Source organism: Stegastes partitus, unplaced genomic scaffold (genome assembly GCF_000690725.1).
Source record: "Stegastes partitus isolate 25-593 unplaced genomic scaffold, Stegastes_partitus-1.0.2 Scaffold696, whole genome shotgun sequence".
Classification (NCBI taxonomy): Eukaryota; Metazoa; Chordata; class Actinopteri; family Pomacentridae; genus Stegastes; species Stegastes partitus.
In genome coordinates this window covers 81,276-106,714 of record NW_007578427.1, presented here as the reverse complement: position 1 = coordinate 106,714, position 25,439 = coordinate 81,276, and the positions used below count along the sequence as shown (strand labels likewise).

The 25,439-nt window shown below is 42.2% G+C and overlaps 1 protein-coding gene across 1 annotated transcript in view; it reads left to right on the top strand.

Moving 5' to 3' along the window:
- pou6f2 (POU class 6 homeobox 2) overlaps positions 1–25,439 on the top strand; it is a 65,582-nt gene that overhangs the window by 18,915 nt on the left and 21,228 nt on the right. Inside the window, exons 3-4 of the mRNA XM_008290799.1 lie at positions 1,285–1,504; positions 17,053–17,387. Coding sequence (XP_008289021.1) covers positions 1,285–1,504; positions 17,053–17,387 — 555 coding nt within the window. The remainder of the gene's footprint in view (positions 1–1,284; positions 1,505–17,052; positions 17,388–25,439) is intronic.

Genomic DNA, 25,439 nt, shown 5'->3' with positions numbered 1-25,439 from the left:
TATCTTTTCCTCTATGGGTATGACTGCACCGATTCCACTTTAACTAATATGAATGAATGGATACATGAAGAGACGAGAGTGATGTGTTATATCCCTCATCAAAAGAGTAAAGTACTGCTACTTTTTTTGAAAAGCGCTGTGTATTTCAAGCACATTATTCCGTGGTACCAGGGATTTGTTCAGTGGGATGAAACATAAATCACTCTGCATTTCTGTGAAAGAGAAATTCTCAGCTCTTTCACAGAGATGGAGTTTGATTTCTGTCAGTACCAACAGCAGTGTGTTTTGACTGTCAGTCTGTGACACAGCAAAGCACAGCGCTCAGCTGCAAAACAGCTTCATTCATCAAAACACATTGATTAGTGATGCAGTCAAGTTGGTGACATCTGCTTTGCTCCTCTCAATTAAGTATTTCAGGAAATAAAACAGTGTGTACATTCATCACTTAAATGTGATGCCCTCATTCTGTGTATTACTTCATTGGAGGCACACACGAGCAGTACAAAATGACAATTCAGTTAGCATTATTATTTACCGACCACAGAGGAATCTTATCGTTCTGCAAAAGTCTGCAGTTAAAGATTTTAAGCAAGGTGCAATTACAAACTAGGAAAATGTGCTTTTAAAGTTATTATTGTGTCCATATAAATGGTTTGTTTTCCTGTAATTCTTACCACTGGATCACAACTCATTGCTTTACACATTAATTAGATTATATATTACTTTCAAATCGTTTTCCATATTTTCTAATGCTGGATATCACTTAGGGAATATGGTCTAAAATTGGTTTTAACCACATCACATAATATAAAATACACATTGGATTGTATAGTAACACAATGTTTGGAATAAGTGGTATACAAAATGGTTCTAAATAAAACACCATGGCTGTAATCTGCAATTTTACATTTAAAAAAAAAGATGTACTCAGTTTTTAAAGTAAACACATTTTGTTTAGTTAAAAAAAAGTAAAGCTTTTACAGTAAAGGTGACACTATGTGGGTGATATATGTTCAAATGTGGGATTGTAGAGAATTTGATTGTGTTTACCTTGGCATACAAAAATACAATAAATTAAGATATTTTATTTCTTTATTTTATTATGATAAAGGATACTGAATCTCACACAAATATAAAAATGTAAAGGGTGACATTATTAAGTGTTTTTCTAATGAACTAACTGAAGATGTTTTTATCACATTTTATGAAAAACTCTCTGTATGTTTATAACAATGTTGCTGTGCCTGTGTGTCTTTTTCTGCGTACATATGTGTCTTTCTGCAGTCTCTCCTGGTGGCCCAACAACTGGCCAACGCAGTTGGTGGCGTGATGTCCGGGGCGGCGCCAGGCATGAACCAGCCCATCCTCATCCCCTTCAACGCAGGCGGACACCTGGGCGGGCAGCAGGGCCTGGTGCTCTCCCTCCCCACAGCCAACATCCAGAGCCTGGTGGCTGCTGCTGCTGCAGGGGGCATCATGACGCTCCCCCTCCAGAACCTGCAAGGTGAGAAAAAGGCCAAGACTAATGTGAAGCTACAGGAAGACGTATAATAAAACAGCATCAATGTGATGTCTGAGGAAAAAGGTAGAAAATAATTCAGCTATCCAGGTCAAAACAACAAACAAACAAAAACAACATTGAACTTGAAGTTCCTTTTTATCACGATCATGTAAAACTGGTGAATGTGTGTCTGTGTTATACATGATGATTCATAGAACACAAGACTCCAGAACTATTAGTAATACATACAACAAATAGTGCTCCCTATAAGAGTTTGTTATACATTCTTTAAATGACATAGAACAGCGTGTTTTTTCCAAGAAAAATGCTTTGTAGAGGTCCTGACCAGGTAAGAATCCTTGAGGGGTTTACATCCCAAAAAGCAGCTATCCTCAACTTGCCCAGAGGAACAACCATATTAATTACAGGTCAGCGTTTTGCAGTGCAGCGCAAAAGCACTTTATGCCTCTTTCCTGTGCATAAGAGTGCACTGTACTTCACTTTTTTATCTCTTTTCCACCTCATCTGTCCATCCACATGGCTGTACTTATCCTTGCCTTTTAAACTTTAATGCCCAAGTGTTCTCTTTTGATCACAGTTGTAAATGGTTTTCATTTTAATGTTTAAAACATTGTCTCTTTTATACCATTAGATTGAGGGATGGATGGGAAAACCGTCAGTCATAAATCTTAGATGAGAGAGCCGCACTAATGTAAAAAGATGCCAGGCTACATGTAAAGCAGTGTGTTTTTAGGATGGAGATTACAATAATGCCGGTGCAGCACAAAGTGCAGAGAAGGCTCCCTTCATGTGAGGAAATGGATGGACAGATGCCCTGAGTGAGGAAATGTGGAGGTAGAAGCCTAATGGACACAAACATGCATAAATAACAGCAGCCATCGCTGTGGGCAGAGCTTTTAATAAACCCGCATCTATCCAGCGAGCCCTTCAATGTATCCGTCAGTAGTGGACGATAATGGGCCCAGCAGGCCCGTCTGACTCACACTTCAACAGATCTTCTTCCTGGCGTGTGAGGGACAACCCAGAGGCTTCAGTGATCTGATGAACTGATCGACAAACACATTGTCAAGGTGTCAGAACACCAAAACAAACACCTCTCCGTCATCCATATTGTCCACTGCCAAACAAACCCACAAACAGTCTGAATCCAATGTCCTGATAAAATTCTCCAGCCACGAGAGATAGAGAGAAAAAACTGTTGTGGAGAAATGCCTCTGTGGCAGATCTTTTTTTAAGCGTGTGGACTGACAGACTGCCTGTTCGCACGTCCTCTTATCTGAAGGGGATGCATTGAAGGGACCTCCGTGGAGAGAAAGTGACACAAGTCACGAGTGAAGCTAAATGTCTTGACTGTGTCCGGGCCCCTCTGGCCACGAGGCGCTCCTCCACTCTCCCCTGTCTGAGTTCATCACAGCTCCGCTGAATGAGGCCTGCTGGCACAGCACCTCTGTCAGACAACTGCAGCTCTGGCCTCTGCCCCCGTGTCCCCCTCACTTCCCCTCCCAGCCGCTTCAGGGCTCCAGGCCTGATTAATCACACATATAATACAGCGCCGCACTGTCGCCAGGGAGCAGTCAGCTCATTTCACAACCTCAGGAGCAAGTGTGCTTTACAACACTCACACTGCTAGCTAATTAGCGTCAGATCAGACACAAGACAACATTGAGGCACAGTAATGAGACTCTGAGAGAAGCCCAGCCAATGGCTGTATTTAAATGTAATGAGGCAGATAATGACCAACTAATAAGGCTGTTTGTCTCGGGGAATGGGCGGGTTGGGGTGAAGGAATTGTATTCTTTACACGAGAGCCGGCATGCTTGTAGTCTCATAGACTTCAAGCTTTCTCTGTGTATACTGTAAGAGTGCATTATTTCATAAGTCACATGAGAGCAAAATAAGGGTTTTCTGTCCAATTCTTTTGCATTTTGTGCATTTCTATATTAAGCTTTAATGAGGGACTAGAAATGGAAAGACAAACAGTGACAAGAGCATTTTGATGACACGTTCTGATCATGCTAATCAAAGCTGGCCCTGTGAGAATGAATGTTGACAGAGGAGAACTGGCTGGACTTGTGCAAGCTTTCGGAGGGCAGTCCTCTCAGACTGTGATGAATAACTATCACTGTAATGGGGTTGTGCTATAAAGTTGGAGCAGTTGCTTAAATAAAACTGAGCAGCATCTTGTGGCAGACTCAGTAAACACAGGCACCAGTGTAACTGGTTATTTGTCAGAATGATTTATGCCCGCAAACATGCAGTAAAAACAAATTCCCAATGAAACTAAACAAGGGAGAAAGTTATCTTTTGTGACAGAGTGCACACAATTCTAGCTGACTTCACAGAGGCAAAAACTAGGTTGGGTCATGCTAGAGGTCTGTAAATATGACGGCTGATAAGAATAAAAAAATCATACATGAGCTTCACATTTTCAGATTTAAGTGTGTACGACTGATGCAGACAAAACATCCACCGATTTTTGTTCTTGGATATGATGCTGACTTTCTGCTGCATTTTTAATGGGTTTTCATTTCACATGATTTTATAACAAGCAAAGCATGATTACCATACTTGTAAAACTAGTTGTATCAAAGCACTGTACATGTAATGCTCAATGGGAGGAAGCAGAACAAAGTCTCATCTGTCTACTCCTCTCCTCTATGACTCACTCAAAGGTAATGCAAGAAGCTAGTTTACTGGAGCGCTTTCATATTAATAAGCATATCCCATCTTATTTGCTCTCAGCAGAAAGCCAGGCAGCACATCACATCAGAGAGCTGAGTTCTAATGGTGAGGTGAGAGCATTGTTCCTCTGTACTCGTCCGCAGGAAACACAAAACAGCACTCAAGCTTCCCGATAAAGGTCGGCATCCCACTCACCTGCAGTAATGAGACCCCGTGTCAGTGCCAATCAAAGGCATGTCTGTCGTTTTGATGAAAACGCTCAGCGGTGTCGTTCGCAGGTTGCGGGTTTTGGCATGATACAAATTAGGGAAATCACTCTGCTCATTACACCACCAAAGGGTGGGCTCCTGGGGGAAAGAGCCAAATGTTTCCACACTAGTTAGACATGTCAGACTGCATCTCTTCTGCCTCAGCTGACTGCTGCTCCTTTAAGAGGTTAGCTCACCGGGCCGGGCCACTGACTTAACCTCTGTCTGTTGTGGGAATGCCTCTATGCCTCTGTGTCCCTCTACCCATTACATTATCAGAGATAGAGAATTTCAGACATCCTTTTTGGGCTCGTTGTAGCCACACTAGTTGCTCATTGTGAGAATCTTTTCTCTCTTGTCGAATCGTTTTGGTCAAAGAAACAAGCTGCTGTTTGTGGCCACGTTCGGTCAGGAGAAGACTACATTACGATGACCGCGTGCAAGCAGTGCACACTTCCTCACATCAACATCTGCCATCGTAACACAATAGAGGCCAAACCCATCCCTTCTCCCTTATCGCTGTTTAATTTGAAGTGTTCTCAAGCCGTATGTATTCCACGTCGTCCTTTAATGATTTAACTTTGCTGTGGTTGTAAGATGACTCGCAGGGGAGAGAGCTGCATTAAATAAATAACAGTGATAAAATGTAGACCTCATACATTTCAAAGCTAATGCAACTAGCGGTGCAATAGGAGCAGCTGCACACAGTCCTGGAGCGGTAATTTGATTGATTTGTTGTGACAGCAGCCAAATAATTGAGAGTGAGAGGTGCTGCTGGAGATGAAGCGCAGGCAGAGGCAGGTTCGCCAGGCAGTCCCAGCAGATATGGCACCCGGGTTCTCATCTCTGCCATTGATATCTGCCAGTGGATTATTGTTTGTCTTCAATAAGCAGCTTGGAAACGTGTGGGGTTACTGCCTTTGTGACAGTTTGGCGACGGAAAGAAGAGAGAAAAAAAAAAATCACCAATCAAATGTACAGAAGAGCATTGAGAGGGTTAGAATCAAACACACAAATTTACACTGAGACTCAGGTTACTGTACGTGCACACACACACCCACACACACACACGCACACACACACACACTCCCGTGAGACTGATTTATGCTCTGATGTCTGTTTTGAATCTGAGATGTAAGTAAATTTTCCCTCCTGCTGTTTCACTTGTTGCAGACATGCTAATCATTTGTTCTAAATTCAAGTTACATACTTTTCATAATTGCACAAAAACAGCAGCACAAATGAGCCGCAGTGAATTTGAATATACAGCATGATTCTTTAAATCCATGAATCCCCAGACGTATTTATGTTCTTGTGTCTGCTAAGAAAAAGCAGTGTTGTTTGTGTTAACCTTCTGGCTCTTGACTCGTGTTTTGTTGCTGTGGATGGTGGCAGTGTCACTCTGGTTCAGCCATGCCACAGGACAGCACGCTACCAGAGCCTGAAATAGACAGAAAGAAAAGAAAAAAGGGGGGCAGGAGGAGGAGGATGAGTCTTTATGGCGGTGTGGAGGAGGACAATAATATTGTTAATCAGATGTGGCTGTGTCTGCTCCTCCACAGCAAACCCTGACATCTGCCCTCACTGGTAAACACTAAGGGAGGCTTTTTGCAAACCTCCTCCCATAAACACACAGTCTACAAGACAGTCACTTTACATTACACAGTGTCTGTCTGCACTGTGTATGCAGGGTGAACAACGCATTTATTTAAATGGATTTTTACTGAAGGTAGCAAAAAAAAAAACAGCAATGTGTATTAGGAGAGCAGAGTTTTGTGAATTAGCAGGCTGAATTACAACATGATGAATTTTGAAATTAGCTTCCAGTTATATGACTAATCACAAATATGCAATATGATTCCATTTTAATCCTACTGTTTGCTTTTCCCTTAGCTCCTGAGCTAAAACAGATTACCCACTGCCTGGTGTAATTAAGTTTTTAAATGTGAAACATTCACACCGTTGGGTTCATTTAGCCAAATTAACAATTTAGATTTGAGAAAATATTAGATCTGTTTCAATAAAACCTCAATTATCTGAACCTCTTCTGAAATAGTCTGCACATTAATATTCTAAATTAAATATCCAGCATTTCAGATTATTGCTTTAATTGATTAAATATTCCCAACAATTATGCTCAATCAGCTTTTCATTATGACATATTGTCATTGTTCCTCTACAGTAGATTGAGTCTTAAGTTTCAGTAAATGAGGGAGTATTGAATGTCACATAAATTGCAGTACATATTAGTGTATTGTTTTCATGATATTTCAGCACTTGTAAAGTGCTTCCAGTAAATGCCTTGACCGCTTGGCCCCAGAGTTGTTTTGTAGAAATTACATCTCACTTTTTTCCTCCCTTTTCCGGCCAGACTGTTTCCGAAAGATTTGCTAAAGGTCTGCCATATTGCTGAGGCGCAATTCAGAAGCTTTCAGCAACAATCTGTAGTCAAGCATTTTAAATGAAAATTGATTTGTGATTTACATGGTCAGTGAGGGGAAAATGAACTTATGAAATGTTGTAAATGAAATATTAGACAAGGTGCAGTGGGAGAGAGCAGACAGAGATGGTAATCTTGTGGAACTGGAATTCCTGCCTGGCAGAACTGGGTGACATTTTACATTTATCTGTGTTCTGCATGAGTTGTAATGTTAATGGTAATTTTATGGGACTGAACTGGAATGAAAATGGTGTTATCACCGATTGCTTCAAATGTGGAATTGTGTAAAGTAGCACAGCTGCATCCTTTATTTCCCATTCCCCAATAATGTGAGTTATTGCATGATGTGTCCTCTGAGGTTGAACGTGTGTATTCAGCCTGTTTTTATCAGTCTGTTCTACTCAGAGCGCTTATATCACACACCTTTTCCACAAGATGAAACACACAGACTGCCGTGTTATGATATTAGTATAAATGCCACATTTGTTTGTGAATGTTTCTCACATTTCTTCAGCAGGTCTTTGCTTTTGTTAATGGTTTCCTGTGTATTTGTTTTCCTCACATTATTTAAAAGACTGTCCTGATGTAAATAATCGACTTTTATACTGTAACCGCTTTATATTCAGCAGCATTTTCATATATCCTCGTTTTCAGTATAACTGCATATAACATTATAATGTAAACGAACATAATATCAATACAGATCTATTTTGGACTTAATAATACAAGCAAATCAATGTAGCATTACGCTCTAATCAATACTACTTACACTGAGCCCAGATGTTTTAATTTTGTTCGATAGCTTGTGCAGTGAACGTTTCCTATTCCCACTCTGGCCGTGTACAACATGTATGGATTTTCATAGAGCTTGTTCTTCCGTGTTTGAGAGAGAAAAGAACCAAAGAAGTGAGAAGAACAAACAAAGTGATGCAGCAGCAGCGGCGGCAGCAACACAGCAGCTGTGGGAGTCTGGGAGGCAGCCTGGATCACACAGAGGTCATTTTTAAACACGGCTCTCCAGTTCCCCGCGTGTGAAACCAAAGAGTCCGTGGTGACATTTGTCAGCAGATGGTATGGAACCAAACCCCTCACCAGCGGGGACGTCTTAGCCACTGCTAAAAGCTATCTGTGGTTACTAATTGCTGACCAGGGCCTAATTACCTTAATTAATGGCAGAGGTATCTGGGGTCCAGATTTGTGGGGGCTTTTATCAGTATCAGTGCAGCTTAAAAGGTCCCGCAGGAGGCCTGAGGAGTGTGTAAGTCCCGTGGGTGCTATTTCTGGACTAACTGCAGACACATCACAGATGGATCCTGTGGCATCAGTACAGGACAGCATGTTTGGAAAGAGGTATCTGTTACTTACAGATCATAACAAAGCCTCACTAAGTACATGTGAGGATATGGAGGAAAAAAAAGTCTTTCTTCTTCTGCTTTTTTTTTTTTTTTTTGCCTTTCTTTCTGAACATATTTTCTACTCCTCTCTCTCATGCACAAGGCCGTTTCCTGAATTACACCGCCGTAATTCACAATGACAAAGTAGACTTAGCACCTTTTTCCACAGACCGTGGGGGGTTTTGTTCAGTGAGCTCTCACTGTGAAATTAGCCCTGGTACTTTCATTTTCCAGCTGCAGTGAAATGGTTAAAAGACACAGATCAGCCAGTATGAAAATAGAACTGATTCAACAAAATCTGCTGCTTGCTCCTCAGCCATCCAGCAAAAAAAAAAAAAAAAAAAAAAAAAAAAAACCCCTGCCCCCCATTCTCCCACTTCCCCTCCTTTTTTTCTCGCTATCCCCTCCACCTCACCCCTCCCCCAACCCCGTCAGGCACCTTGTCCGCATCTGAAGAAGGCTTGTAAGTTTCGGGTGCATACATTTCTTTTGATGATATATTGTCCTGGTGCGGAATTTCATTTACTGCCGCTGCCCTTTGCTGAACCTGTTGCTAGTCAGTGAGCACGATAAGCGTATAAGTAGCATGCTACTTCATTCATCATACATCGTTCTGGGCTCTCAAATATCTCATATGCGATTCAGGAAGAAACTACTAAACCGGCACAAAGGATCCCACCAGGATCAGCTGAGGTTCCATTAAACGCTGTGTACAAAATAGAGCACACTTGGTACTTGTTATCAAATACACATTTCCATTGTTGCATCTACAAAACATTAGCCTTCATTTCATAGTGTACACATTGTTTATGTAGGCAGGGGGAAAATGTATCTCAAGTGCAGTGCTCATGTAGTACATAATTCCATTCACATTGCATTTCGAATGCATGCATTTTGAAATCTGTTTTTTCCCTCAGTCATAGTGGCTGCTCTGTGTTGTATTAAACAGCATTAATAATCACAAGAGGCTCAGTGTCACTCAGAAGTCTCCACATCACTAAGGCAGACAGTGTTGTGCTGCTGGGCATGTTGTGCTGTGTGAAAGTGCTTACACGCTCCCTCAGACAACCAAAGGGAATAATTAAAGACAGAAGATGGAGGCAGAAGAATGGAAAGCAAATCCCATTGTTTGGGGTTATTTCATCCCACTGAATTTCTTTTTCTCACTTTCTTTCGCTCTCTTCTCACATTCCTCCCCAAATGCACTGTGGGTATGTGGCACGTTATCAAAAGCATATGTAAGCGAAGCAGCGCAGAACAAAAGCCCTATGATGTCCTCCTCATACCCACATTGCCTTTTGATTATTCTACAATCATTTTATATCTGTGTAAGTTGGGAAGGAAGGGAAGGCTTAATAACCCCATAATATACAATACTGTAGCTGCTCAGAAGCCGCAAATGCAAGATGTGTTTTAGACGATTTGAAAACAAGCTTGCTTAGTCCTCTTTTGCTCTCTTTTTTATCTAATGGTGTAATTCTTCAACCCCTCAATATCCAAGTTGTTACCAAAATAATCCACAATGAAATTCAAATTTAAGGTGAACTAGACTATTAGGGCAACTCTACTCCACTCCATTTCTAGAGCAGTAAATGTAGCCCCTCAATCTCTCTCAGCTTTTACTGTCAGTCAGAGAGCACTCAGTCATCTCCGTGCATCAGGCCCGCAATATTGATTTTTCCACCCACTGAAACAGCCGCATGAACATAAATTTTGCATGAGGCTTTTACTCGCGGCCTCCGCTTTGGTCTGACGACACATGATGGGACCATGAACACGCTGTAATAACCCAGTCTGTCCTGCCAAGCAGACAGGCTCCTTTTTCAAGGGGTTGGACGGGGGGGGGTCCAACACCTTCTGGACTCTGAAGGACAAAAGCGAGACACCCCTTACTGGGTTCCACAGCACTACATACTGTCAGAGCAGAGCTGCGTTTGACACGAGAGTGAAACTCCAAAAAATGTGTCCAAAAACAAAGAAATCTTTGAATGTATATCAGACATTTGGTCGGCTTGTTCATTCATTTAAATTAAGAAATCACTTGAAGCCATTATGTATGCATAATTAATGCAGTTTAATAGCTTCTTAGAGGTTTTCCTAAATATTTGAAACCATTGGAATTTCAAGTAAAATACATTTCTCTGAGTTTTCTCACCTTGGAGGAAAGCACTTCTTAAAAACTGCTTTTCATTTAATGAGATTTTGTTCAGTTATACTAAAATTAGTTTTTACATTCTTTTTGTGGTTAAACCAGGATCAGTACAGAAAGTGCCACTTCACTGATTAACGAACCTCAACTGAAATTATCTTGTGCAGTTTTTAGTTGTAAGTGAAACCTGGTCAGTATAAAAAGGCAACAAAAAAAACGTCCTCCTCTCTACGGGATGAAATCATTGCAAAAATAAACTGTATCTCACTTTGCTTGGGACCCCCTGGAACTTTGTCAGGGGCCCTCGGAGGTTCCTGGACCACACTTTGGAAATCAATAACAAAGCGTAAGCAACACCAAAAGGGCAACATTATTGAGTACACAGGGATTTTCTTGTATGTGTAACAACTCCATGGAGAGGATTTGATTCTTTGAAATGCTTCCCCCAGAGTGAGAATTCTACAACACTGCTTGATATTGCCTTGCATCACAAAGTGAAAGCATTATCTGTGGATCCCTACAAGCGATGTGGTTTACTCTCTAAAATCCTGTGGCTGCGACTCCGCTCAAATCTTAACTGCCTATATATATATATTTATATATATATATTTTCTGTATTCGCGGAGTTCCTCCTGCAGCAGGACTGAAACACTGATATTGCCTGCTGTGGCTCTGAGTAATGTTTTTATTCACTAGCTCACTAGCTCCGTTAACATTTCATTTTCTCCATGTTTATTCCAGCCTCCGCAAAGGCAGGAATCTATTCTCCGCTCCTTAAATGTGATTACCAGTTGTGTGGATTTTTTGGTAAAAGGAGAACAAATACATGTTCCAGTTTGTAAAAAAGAAAACCTGTAAAAAAGGAATACTTGTGTGATTTTTCTGCCTTTTAAAAAAAAGATTCTAGCCTAACTTGAGCTTTCAAATAATTAATGCTGAACAAAGAGCAGTGGCAGAGAGTACATTTACCCAGGTTTACTTAAGTACAAATTAAAGAGGCTTGTACTTTGCTTGAGCAGGGTTTTTCCTGCATGGAGATTTTATCCTGCACCAAAATGATTAGAGAATATAAAACAAATCTTTATTTATGCATGTTTTGTTAATTGAGGTTGAATTTACTCAAGCATAATAGACATTTTTGTTCATCAAATGATCAGAATTAGCAGAAAATTGCATTGATTCCTGTCAAACAAGTTAACTAAGACTCACTGCCTTTAGTGTGCATGGACCGATTATGCCTGCTGTCATGCATAGTCACCACCCACAGGCCCGTTCAGAGCCATTTCATGCTACTTTTTACTTTTTCTCCACAAGATTTCAGAGTAAAATATTGTACTTTTTACTCCACTACATTTATCTGACATCTACAGGTACTTCACAGAATAAAACTTTACATAGAATGAAATCACAAAACGCGATGCGCTGTTAAAGATTTAGTAGTACCTCGACCTGACGCCAAGTGCTACTTTGATTTATTACATATATGTGTTCATGCATGAGTAATAATAGCTGTATAATAAGTTGTAACTATATGCAGTAATTGCTTTGTAATCACAAGCACCATCTTTTGCATGATGTGCACTCATGCTGTTCTTACTTTTAGCGCTTTTTGCTAATAACGCTCTCGTACTTTTACATCAGTGACATTTTCATTGCAGGGCTTTTCCTAATAAATGAGTATTTTTATATTGCAGTGCTGCAGTGTTGCTACGTTCACTGATCTGAAGATTGGTGATGAATCAGTTATTTGATGAGCTGCTAAACTGATTCGTAGTTTTGGTCATTTTATCAAGCGAATGCCAAAAGTCGCATCTCAAGTTCCAGTTTTATTTCTTGTTTTGCGTTTCTCCGTGCATTTTAAGAGATCACCTTTCAGGCTGCTAACTTTTAAAAGGCTTATTGACAGAAGGATTATTAATGAAAATAATTAGTTTTAGCAACGTACGAGTGTTGTCAAGGTGTCACAAAGTGACCCACAGTGATAAAAGTTAACAGTGAACAAAGGAAATGAGTGCAGAAACAGTGATGTTATCCCCTTCATCAGTGTGCGAGTGCTCCGATCTAATCCACAGAGTAAAAAATGACCTTCCTTTGACCACCTTCATAATTACCAGATCTCATAGAGTCTAAATCTCCTTACCTCCAGTGGAGTAATTATCAGTGTGACTCACTGAAAAGGCAATTGAGACAGTGGTTTATGGACTCCCATAGTGGAACGTGAGGCAGAGCAGTAATGGGGAGCTTGTTTGTCCCTTCTCACCTCTCTTGTTAGAGAAAGACAGCTGTGTTTAGACGAGAGCAGTTCCTAAAAATACAGGTTGGGTCACATTGGGCAATTTCATTAACTCCTGACAGGCTCCTCTGCAGTTTGTGATTAGCTCCTAATTTACAGCACTCCTCTCCCAAACGATAGCAGACATTCAGATGGTGCAGCAGCAGTTAGATGAAGATGTTTTATGTAAAAGTACAAGAACTACTTCAGAATCAATAACCACATCTTTAAGAAAGGCAGTGTGCACACTTACACATAACTTACGGATCTGACACAAAAGGTACTACTAGATTTTATTCATTCCCTGAACTCAATACATTCTTTTCAAGGTTTGTGAACTATGCTTTCTTTCTTGATGCCCAGGAATCTTGAATTTCTTTGACATGAGATGATCATCTCCGCCTCCTTCTGACCGTACTTTATGCAACGTGGCGTGCTTGCACTTTGATAGAATGAAAGACAGTCAAAGTCCTTCTGCTTTTGTGCAGATGTGATTACTATTACACTGCAGTCACTCTTCATGCTGGCCTTGGCTGGGCCTTTTATAAGGACTATAGAATGATGAGCACCTATTTGTTGCTTTTTAGAAAGACTAAATGCATCAAAAGATGTTTTCATATTTCATTTAACTCAATAAATGTACAGTGGGAGTTAGTATGACATGAAACATTGGTATTTATGCCCCGTATACCTATCATTTATACCACAACGGAGCCTAAAGACTTACACGTACATTAGACGTACTGGGAATTTGTGGCAGTTTTCGACGCTGCAGAACTACAGATTCCTTTAGATTTACTTTGACTACATGTGTGCCCCAACATGCACACACACAAACGATGTATAAGGTAACTCATAGGGGATAGTCGTAAACGCAGGTGTTGTGCACTGGGAGGAAAACAAGGAGTCGAGCTTGAATCAGCCCCAGAGAGAAAAGTGCTGTAATAGGTGGGTTGGCAGGGACTACTGAGACAGCGCTGGTAATGAGAGAGCAGGCTGCCCCCCCCACCCCACTCCTCAACCACACAGGAAACAAAAATAGCATTTTGTCTGACGAATGAGCCGGCTTTGACCTAGCCTTTCGACCTCTGACAATCAGTCTCGCTTCGTCCTCCAGTACTTCAGAATCCGGGGCCGGGACAGTCAAAGATAACAGTTGATTTCTGCTGTGGCACTAAAGCAAAAAAAAAAGGAAAGAAGAAGCTCTGAAACAGAGATGGCAGACACTTTCTCAAAGCACTGAGGTTGGAGGTCTCAGACTTCTCACTGCTGGTGTTTCAGAGCCCCGAATGATTGTTGTTAAATATTTCAGCGGAGCACAAGACGCCACAGCTCAGCTTGCGTCCGATTATTTAGCGTCGTGATCTGGCTCATTCTTCATTATAAACATTAACATAGAGAAGTTGTGACAACAGCGAAAGTGAGACCCTTGCTCTTCCACCCCTCGGGCGTGATGACTAAGTGGGAGCGCTCCTCGCATCGCAGTAGACAAGGACTAGTGAATATGAAACACAACAAAGAGACAGTGGGAGATATAATGAGCTCTATAGGATCCCGGCACCCTTTTGCCCTCTCTCCATCATAAGTGAAGCTCCCACTCTCATCCTCGGCCCTGTGTCTGCTGGAGGAAGGAGCACAAACAATTAGCTGAGACAAGCCGTTTGGATTATGTGCTCAACCAAAGCAATCAGACAGCTGTGGTTAAAAGAATGAGCTTCAAAATGCCAGTTGCCCAGTTAGAGGGGAAGGGAGGGTCAGTGGTCCTGACAGTCTTAACAAGATGACAGAATTTATAAAGCACTGCTGTTAAAGAATATAGTTACCTGCAGTGTAGCCCTTATAATAAGGCCACATGGGGCTTCTTCCATATTCCCTCTGTATTTGTTTTCTTTTGCCTCATATTCTTTTGTTGTGCCTCTTGTTCTTCAGCGTAATGGTTGGCGCTGGAGGAAATTCTTCAATCGTCTTTGATCTTCGGCTGGTTTCGATAATTTTTTGACAGAAATCTCATTTTGCCCCCCTTTTGTTTTCTCCGTCTTTGTTCCCTTTTATTCCATCTTTAAATAGGGCTCAACATTTTGTCGTTGTGAAGTTCCAAAGGAAAAGAGTCGGTCCTGTCAGGGGCTCAGCGCTCACTAGACAACTTGCCCCAACATTTCAAGTGAGAATTGGACTCTTGCCGTTTGCACAGATGATATATAATTCATGGTGGGGGTGTGAGAGAGGTGTCAATGTGTCAGGAGGTAGAAGAAATGTAAAAGTGTACTGTTTACTGGCCGAGAGATGCCGGCTTTTCTTTGACTGCGCTTCTGCAGAGTGAGGAAAGAGGAGGATGATCTGATCTTCATCAAATGTTCATCTGTGCCTGTCCTGCAGTCGTAGTGACCACACTAATCAAAGACTTGTCTGCCCTGATGTTTTATTCATCTTTTATGAGACAAGCATACTTAAATTATTTAACTGCATTGATTCGGTGTGTATACAAGCTTGTCTACGCCGTGTTCACAATTGCTGGGCTGCATTATCAATGGCTTTTCACAAGCACTCCTTTGAACCAGCGTTTGTTATTCAGTCCTTTGTGTTTTAAATCATCTTAATAGTAAACTGTGAATGTAAAGGCCAGTTGTAAACCTTTCCCATAATGCTGTCGGTATTTAGTCGTAGTAAAGGCTCTTTAAAAATTACATACATTGTGTGTAACCGTTTATTTGTAATATGGATTTTAACATAATATTCTTACAATGTGCAGGCTAGTAGTAGTCAAGTTAAATGTGTTAAGGAATTCAAATAGAGGTAAAGACATTTTTATTGTACTTAGGGATGCTTGGAGAGAATATTTCTGTTGTTTTAGTGGAAAGTAGTATATTTTGTGCTGTTTAAGCAGTTCTTATATTTGCTTTATTATTTATTGTGTTTTAATATAATTTACCAGTTAAATGACTTTAACATTTTGCCAATTCTAAACACAGACAATAAACTTTCTAAATCTTATCATATCTACCTTGCTTTTTAGTTGTGGAAATAATCCATCCATCCATCCATTATCTATACACCGCTTAATCCTCACTAGAGTCGCGGGAGGGGGCTTGAGCCTATCCCAGCTGACTTAGGGCGAAGGCATTGTTAAAATAATGTCCTTTTTTTACTATTTTTTCATCATTAGTCAGGAGAAGTATAAAGGGAAATTTGAAAAGATTGCAGACATTTCTTTCTGAAGTGCAGTCAAATATCTACATCTGAATCAGTGACCTCCAAGCCTGTTAATTCAGAGAAATCACCTTGTAATTATGGTCCTTTCATCCTTTTGTTTTTCTTGTTAAAGCAGCGTAACATCACAGAGTAAACGGCAGCACCACAAAATCGAAAGCTGTCGGGAGTTTTCTGAATATGTACACAGGTTAAAAACAATTCACTCAATCCATCTTATCTGTGTAGAAACTCAGTTTGTCCTTCTTCTATTTAATGAGGTGTGAAGGTCAGTTCAGATGTTGTTTTTCAGCCCAATTCTCCACATATGTTATTACGGTTGATACCTTTAGTAGACGACATTTATTGCCTGTGTTGTGTTATTGCTTTCTTCTGGCATTCAGACACAAAGTGTGTGTGTGTGAGCTGATAGACGATCCACCAAATTCTGTAGTCAGATGTTTCTGAGTGAACTGCAACAGAAAATTACCATGAAGTTGAGAAGCGCCTTCGCAATGTTCACACCCAGATATTTTACGTCTATTTTATTTTTTATTTCAGATGTACATTGTGGGTTCTTTGCGGTATTTCCCTGCCTGGTGTGGCTGCAGCCTGAGTGTTAACCGATTTTTTTTTAAAACAGCATAAAAATTTATAAGCATTTAAATGTAGAAATGAGGTTCTAATGGCGTGCCATTATTGGATCCAATTAGTTAATGGGTTTATTTCTGAACTCTTCTTGTGAAGATGGATGTCTCTTTCTTATGAGATTTTAAGCCATTAAACCAAAGATTCTGTCATTCTCCAAGTGACAATGACGACTTTTGGCTCCAGAGAGAGCAATTATATCAGTCAGGCTTGATAGCTTTGTCCTCCAACTAGCTAAATTAAATTCACTGACTCTATCATGCAGGCTAAAAACCCTGGAGGACCTTGTTGTGGCTCTACGCAATTTACATCCATCTCTCACTCTTCACCCTATGTACCCCACACCTCCAAAGTGTGCATGTATTTCCATCTCAGGTGATTCTTCAGATAATGAGGGCTTCCTGTTGATGTGCTAAAACACTCGCTGTCAGTTTGTCAGTCAAAGCGCGTCTGTGTTTGTTGTGTTCTGTGTGAAGAATAAAAAACAAAACAACTGCCCTTTCTTCAACAGCTACCTCATCACTGAACTCCCAGCTCCAGCACCTGCAGCAGCTCCAACAGATGCAGCAGCACCACCAGCAGCAACAGCAGCAGCAGCAGCAGCAACAACATCAGCAGCAACAGCAGCAGCAGCACCATCACCAACAGACCCACTCCCACCCCCAGAACCAGCTGCCACCCCAGCATCACATGACCCCACCCAGCCAGCAGCAGACCTCAGTCCCGTCTCCAGGTTCTGCCTGCTCCTCCACCTCCGGACAGCCGCAGCACTCCCCGCCGCACCGGCCGAACCAGTCACCGGCACGCAGCCTTCCCTCACCAGTCACTCCGCCCATGCCTTTGCCGGTGAGTGCAAAATCTAAAATATGAAGCAGTGCACTGATCCAGTGTTATCTCACACTGATACCAGTTCTGATACGGCTCATGGCCTAAATGTTTTTTTTCCTAGAAGATTTATACAGTTGTGTCTTTACTGTATTTATTGTGGATTTGTCACTTCTGACTTATACCTGCTTTGCTTTATCCAACGTATATAATTTTTCATATTCCTTCTATAATGAGTTAAATGCCTGCCGCTGAGGTCACCAGCTACATTTAGTCCATTCATAGAATTTTCTTTTTAATATATTAGACGCTGTACGAAGATAATTAATGTAAAGGGCAGGAACTAGGTATTTAATCTTTTTCACATAGAAAAACACCTCAAGAGCTGAAGTGTGCATGTGAATAGTGTCGTTATTAAAGATGTGATTTGGGCAGGTCACCCTTAAGCAGTGCTAAAGCAGTATACACACTGCTTGATGTCAGCACTTGATCTTTATCAAGTGACGACGTTTAAATGGAAGCTGGCAGCTCTTCTGTCTATGTGGCACTATTGGAATATGTATCTTGTTGTTGAAGCCTTGACGCACTTGAGCACATCCAACCTCACAACCAGGCAAGAAGCATGAATCACATCTTCCTGCTGCTGCAGCTTCAGGAGGGATTCTGAGGTTATCTGTCCTTAGGCTTTCCAGTCATAATCAGTCCCTTAATCTTTGCTGCTCTTCCTACTCAACCTCCTTTTTAGTCACTTTGTCTGTCCATCCATCTCTGCCCTTCTGTCCGTCTGCCTGTCACTGTTTGACGATAATAACCTATTTTATATCCCTGTGGTTTCATTTCTGGTGGAGACTGGCCAGGGTCGCCTTTCTGTCCCCGGTCACATTCATCAGCGTCAGACCCTTATTGGGTTGTGGTGCAAGCTTCTTTATGGCCAGGATGAGTTGGGCTATTTGTTTCCCCTTGCAGCCCTCTCCGGCCCTGTCACGGCCTAGTGAGACTCAGCAGGAAAAACAGCCTCTGGATTTAATGGGCTCCAAAGGCTAGCCGGTACATCGCACCAAACACACTGTCCAGTCTGACTGTGGATACAAGAGCTTCTGACCAACATACAGATTCACACATTAAGCTTGCGTCAGGCAGTGTACAAACACCTTAGGTAACAGATACTCTACAGTCAGACTCTCCTACTTATAAGTCTTTGCTTTGCTTGGAAATCGCCACCTTGGTTAAATTTCCAAGGAACTGTGAATATCTTCCTCTGATGCACAACAACAGCAGAAGCACAGTTGTTTTAAAACAACCCCACTGCATTGAAAAGACTGTGACTCTTAGCTGTATATAGATTGTCTTCTTCTAAAAGAAGCAGCATGGCTGATTATGATGACTTAGGACAGACCTCCCTTGAGGGGGGCCAAAGGGGCCACATCAGGTATCATTAAGATATTGCCTCATCAAATAGGATTATGGAGTGTGTGTGTGTTTGTGTGTGGCAGAGGCAGAATGGCCGTAAAAGGTTTAGTTTCTCTGGGTCAGTGCTGGGGTTGTCAAAGAGTGTGTCACCCAGCGAGGGGCTCGCTCAAGGACAGGCCCCGGCCTCAGCACCCTCTCAAGGCTGCAATAGGATTTAAACCGCAGCTCCGCCTCTCGCCACCACTTGGGCCAGTGATTGGATTTTCAGTCCCAGAATCCCCGAGCAGCTCATTGGTTAATTTACAGAAGTTTTAAAATTCAAGGAAACTCCCCGAGCAGAGACTTTGTCACAATCACACGTGAATTGTCACTGTGATCAGCCTTTTGTATGTTTTAATTAAAGGCACAGAAGGGCATTTCTTGTGTTTCCATGTTTTACCCAGAGGAACTGGTCTGTGCAGTAAAGTGGAGTCATAATTACCATAATACAATGAGCATTACACAGATAACACCCCTATTTCCTACTGTCATTATTCAGGCAAGTAGAATCACTCAGCCATTCAACTATTTGCTGGAAATACAGCACAGAGCTGCAGAGAGACAAACACTCATTATGTTCCAATTAATGTCCCATTGTAATTCTCTTCTCATGGGAGGTGTGTGATATTCTTTGTAAACTCATAGCGAGGAAATCCTGAGCATTCATTACATCCCTAGTGTTTTTAGTGTTTTGTGTTTTTAATTTGTGAGACAGAATTCATTAATTGGCTCATTATTATCCCTATTAGAATACAAATCACACCACAACAGACTGTGTCCCCTTGAGTCAATAGGCTAAACTTAGATTACTGCAGCTAATTTGGTTAGATTGAGGAAGAATTTACCTTTCTACGCCTCCCACTACAGTTGGATGCGGCCTGTAGCTGCCTGAAATAACCACCACAGTGATGACAAATAGACGGGGGAAGATTATGAAATTTGCTTAAGTGCGTTAATGGGCTGATTGCGGGAGCCCGCTGGATTTTGCTGGAAGTTGATTGATTAGAGCTGCGGGTTTTCTCCACGCCCGGAGAGCTCAGGGATTTGACGGGGTAAAGGCGCGCCAAGTCTGTTACACCGGAATTGATCTTAATTAGATCTGAAAGACCTGCCACAGCAGAATGGTCGCGGCGATTAAAATGAAAAACAGGAGAAATTACTGATCAAATTAATCATAATGTCGGGCTACAGCTGTAGGTCTGGTGTAATTTGCCACTCCAGTGAGTTACATCAGCCCAGGCAGGGAGAGGAGAGGCAGTACATACTGATCCGTGGCAGCGGGAAGCTTAGGCCAGCCTATCAAATCTCTTATTCCAGTTCGCATGCCCGGACCCTCCTGACCCTGCTGCGCCATCCAGTGGAGCCCCAGCATCCCTCTCCCTGTTCCTTTGCTCTAATTAGTTGCTTTTTATTGCCCTTTTTTCTTTTCCATTATGTCTTTCTCCATCCAGAAACCGCATCATCTGTAGCTCTGCTGTTCTTGTCATGGCTGTCTTGTCACCAGCGTGTTGTGTGTTCACTAATAGCCTCTGACCTTGGTCCAGTGTCTGGCTGGCTGGTTTTTTTTGGGGGGCCTGGCGGAGGTGGAGGCGTCCTGTCTTCCTCCTCCGTCAGACTCCTGCCGTCTGTCTCTCTCTCCCCTTCGCAGTCGTCTCCTTGATCGCTGTCAGAGCCCCACACTGGGCCTGTCCACTCTCCATCCGCACACTCATAGGGGTAATTACAGCCTAGGGGCCTGCCTCCTGTCCCTGTGCTCCACAATTTACCACCAAAGCGTCCACAGACATCTCTCTTCTTCCCCACTGCACCCCGACATCACAGGACTGCAGGGCCTCAACCCACAAGTGCTGCAATTACCTGAGTCTCTCCTCAATCCTTTTCTCTCTCTCTCTTTCTCTCTCTCTCTCTCTCTCTCTTCTCACTCCCCCCTCTCCTCTCTCTCTCTCTCTCTCTCCTCTCTCCCCCTTGGCTCCCTCACTATTCCCTGGCAATCAGCCTTCATTAGAAGCCTCTGGTGAAAACCCATCGTCACCAAGGTCAGCTGCTGCCAACCACAACGGCCTTTCAGAGGCCTGGCTGTCTGCACTCTCCATCTTTTCTCACTTCCTTGCCATCCTCCTCCTCCTCTTCCTCCCCCTCCCCCTCCTCCTGTTCGCTCCACCATCCCTCCTCAAATCTCGGGCCCATCTCTGCTGCTTTTGTCTCCAGCTGAGGCCCCTTCAGACACTCATGTCACTGTTTTCCGCTGCAATGCACTTTTACTTCTGTCAACCGCTGTTAAAATCACCACTGTCCAATTTGCTCCAAATGTCTCTTTTTTTTCTTTTTTCTTTTTTTTTTTATGGGCGGTGGGTGTTTCTCCCATTATATTAACATGTGTATTAAATGAGCCTTGCACATCGATTAATTGATTTTCCAGATCAGGCCCATGTTCATTCAATTTAGCGAAACGGGCCACCATCATTCTGTGGGATATTAAATCAAAATTAAAATGACATGCTCAAATGTAGACCCAATGGCTCATACTGTGACTTGTCAATGAAACTGACAACGCTTAAGAGGGAAGAGTCCATTATCGTACGCCTCAAAATTTAACAGTGGACTCTGTGGTGTGAAGAAAACTTTGATTTTATTAAAAAATTGTACTCATTTCTGTCCTCCCATGTGCTTGTGACTTTTTCGGGTGATTATATTTGTACCAGTATGGTGGAGATTTATCAACCAGGGAGGCAAAATTGACAGAAATTAGTTTAGTAATTGAATAAATGAATATAAAAAATGTACAAGATGTAGGGGTTATAGAGGGGAAATGGCACTCATGGCCGTACCAAAAATCCTTACCACAGCGCTGGTTGAGTCCTGTTCTTCTGTTTTAATTTTAGTTTCAAATAAAGTTGCGAATAATCTGAATATGCCTACGCTTTGAAGCATCCCCACATCCGAGCATTATCCGGAAAAACACCTGTTTTAAAATCACATATTTCTAATAAAACTTTTTAAATATATACATGGTATGTGGTGGCAGGCGGTGTGTTTAAATGGCTGCTGGTGGCTGTGTGGTGTAGAGCATGAACAGGCCCTCAGCTCTCCAGCAGCTCAGCCCAGCCTCTTATTAATGCACAGGAGATCCGGCTCTTAAGAAGGCAGAAAATTGCCTTACATAACAAGCGCTCCACAATTTAGAAATACAAATGTGCACTGTTGACTGAAGCAGAAAATAAGACTGTTGCCCATCAACAGCACCACATTTCATATGAATAATTATAAAGCATGGGAGCTAGATGAGGAAAACAACCTGACCATGACAGCTCTACTACTTTTATTTACTTCAAATGAGGGATTAGGCAGGGAGAAAATCTACAGACTTAAGGACCAACGATGAGCCTTGAATTTCTAAATAAGGAGAAACTTAAATTTATCATATTTCCGAAGGATCATGTGGAAGACTGTGAAGGCACTTTCACTTTTAAAATTGCACCTATAATGCGCCTTGCACTTACTTTTTGGCTTTTCTGGCTTTGTTGGGTTTTCAGACCTCACCAAGTGGATATTTCCTACGCTTTTTGAGGTCTGCAATTCTTCTAAGCCTGGCCCCGTTACTCTCGAGGTGGGCAGAGGGCTTCCAGCTCAGACACCCAGCAGAAAGGCACAGCTCCCTGATCAGCCCACATGCACACTGGGGGCAACACGCATTAGACGCCCACAGGGGAGCCCTCGGATGGAGCACCAAGCTAGGGCTCACCTAACAGTGGATAAGGAATAGGGTTTCTTTAATTATGAGGCAGGGCTGTGACATTGAGTTCCCCCCTTTCTCCTCCAGCAGCCTCCCAGACACCGTCTAAGTGCTCCGCTCCGCTGAGGAGGCCAGTCCCCCCGCGGGGCGCGATTCCACTGCCTGTAATTTCTGATGCCCATTAGTGACCGCAAACAGAGCACCGGGCTCACACAAGGAATACAGCTGCGCAGCACTGCCACGCTGTAAAAAGACCCTTTTAATGCAATGTTATTGCATTATGCCCTCCTCATAGACCAAGTCAAAAGTCCCATTTGCGGTCCCTGCAGAATATTATCAGAATTTCTTCTCCACAGTGTTTTCAGACGCGGTTAGTTGAGGCTAGATTTGGTCCATATTTTGCAATGTATAGTGGGCTGCGGGATTGAAATTCCTCTAAACTGTACTCTGTTGCCCTGCACTCTATGAAAAGCATTTTGCATTTTTATTTTTTTTTACCCTGCTGGGTGATTTTATGCCCTCTTTCATTATTAGTGGGAATGTGCAATTGATGGGTTTTGTAAATAGACTCAACTAGAATGCAAGTAGAGAGCATTTCCTTAAGTCAACTCCTCAAAGGGGGAAGCCTTTGAAGTCAAAACTGAAGTAATCAATACAAGTACGGCTGTACATTTCATCAATTCATCTCTCCACTTATGCTGATTTAGCTTCTGCCAACAGCTGTGTATATTTTAGGTGGAAAAGTGAGAGAGACAGTGAAGCAGAGAGACGCAGAGGAGAGGGGAGGGAGGGTGGCGGATTTATCGATCAAGGGTGACCACATCTTAGCCACAGAGCCCCTCTCTCGTGATTAATCTTAGGGCTTAGAGTTGGCCAATGACACATGACAGGCCTCCTCCTCAAACTCCTCCATTTCTCTTCATTACTGGCCGTATTTTTGGACACCACAGTGGAGAGTAATCATTTACCTTTATTGTGTTTATAAAGCTGCGGCATGGATGACCCTTCCTATATTGAATTGAGGACATCAAAAGATCACTGGACATTGATTAGGAGGATATTAAAGTCATTCAAATGCTATATTTATATGTCAAACAACAGCAGAGTGAAAAGAGATGCCATTTCCGCCTAAGCGAAAAGGAATGGGATGTAATCAGTCCAGTTGAAATAAAACTCTTAGAATCAAGAAATATGTTTTATTACGTATTGAATATTTGAGATAATGGTCATCTAAAGGCTGAGAATGCACCAATATAATAGTACTCATATTTTCTCCATAGTCTAATCTCCTGACTCTAATGATTATATTTTTCATTTTCTCACGGCAGCTGAGAACATGGCCAGGTATCCACTTTAAAATCATAGCGGGAGCAGCAGTAGATTTACTGCAACACCGGTTGCTGCTATGATTTCCAGCTCAGCACTGGTATGGTACAGAAATAACTGCACCAAATATGTCACATCATGAGCTGAAATGGTCAGCACTTTCCTGTAGATACTTAATCACCAAGTAGTTTCAAATTTAATACATCTGGAAACAGCTAAATATTATAGATCATTCCTCAGGAAGAGAAATAGTGTAAGAGGATTGTAGTATAACTTATATTTTTACTCGCGGAGTGTCCCCTAACCAGAGGAAATATACTGCTGCTGTGATTGATGACAAAGAACCCACTCTGAACCGCTGTGCCTCACAATTATCAACAAATGGGCTGGAGCAGATTTTATGTAATGATTAAAGCTGCTGTTAATTTCACATGAAGGTAATGAGTGGGGAGATTGACGGCCACTGTCCGACACTCCATCATCCCTTTATAGTTAGTTTAAACGTTTTCACGACTCTTTTCCTCCTTCATTTGCATTTTGCCTCATTAGATATGGCCATTTCTGAGACTGCCCGCGATATCCATTTCCTGGAGTTAATGCATTTTATTTGATCAGCCAAACCTCCTCGGTTAACTAGCTGTCATTCTGCCGTTTCATATGACATCACTCCATTAGCACCCGCCATGCCACCTCCACCACCTCCACGTCCACACCCACTGCCACCGCCGTCCCTCCACTGCCTTAAGCAATCACAGTGTCCTGCTGTCACCGGATGCAGCGTTATTGTATTTTGCCAGGTGTTATCTGCCCCAGTTGTTCTATCTGTCTTTCACTTCCCAATATTTCTCCTCAAGAATGGCTCTTTTTTGGGGTTTATTTTTCACAACGGCTGGAACTGAGGCCCAGCGGTGAGCAATAGTCGGCGCTCGGAGGGCTCAGAGTGCACGACCGCAGCGCGAGGCCCCGCCAACCAAGGGACCAGAGGTGTTTTGGAGGGCCTAATGGCATTTTGATGTTCATAAGCACAGCGGATGTGAGGAAGGGGAGACGGGGAGGTGGGGGAGAGGCCGTTTTGGGGGAGGAGGAGGAGGAGGAGAGTCAGCAGAGGACTGTCAGCGGAAGAGTAGCAGAGTCCTGACAGACAGAGAACGTGTTTTCTCATGTCACAGCTGATTACATTCACTCTGAGTGGGAAAAGAGCAGGGAGGAGACAGAGATGTGGGGCCGGGATGAACAAGGGAAACTTCCATGTTGTTCCAGATAAAGGACATTCTTCTCATCCAGAAACAATAGTGGTATTGACTGCTGATTCACCCTACTTGGTCCACTTTGACGCACTTTTAAATAATAGCGTGCAAAGCTTTGGTCTCACATTTTCCCTCCTTCTATCATACCTGCTTCTACCTGCAATCAAAGTTTTATTCAACAAAGGTATATGAATTTATATAAATATCTGCTTTGATTTGCTAAATAAGCCATCATTTTTTTCTTTTAATTTTTTCTGTTAAATTAGACTAACATTTGATTCAGTTCTAGACTCTTAAATAAGCTCAAAATAAGTTTTA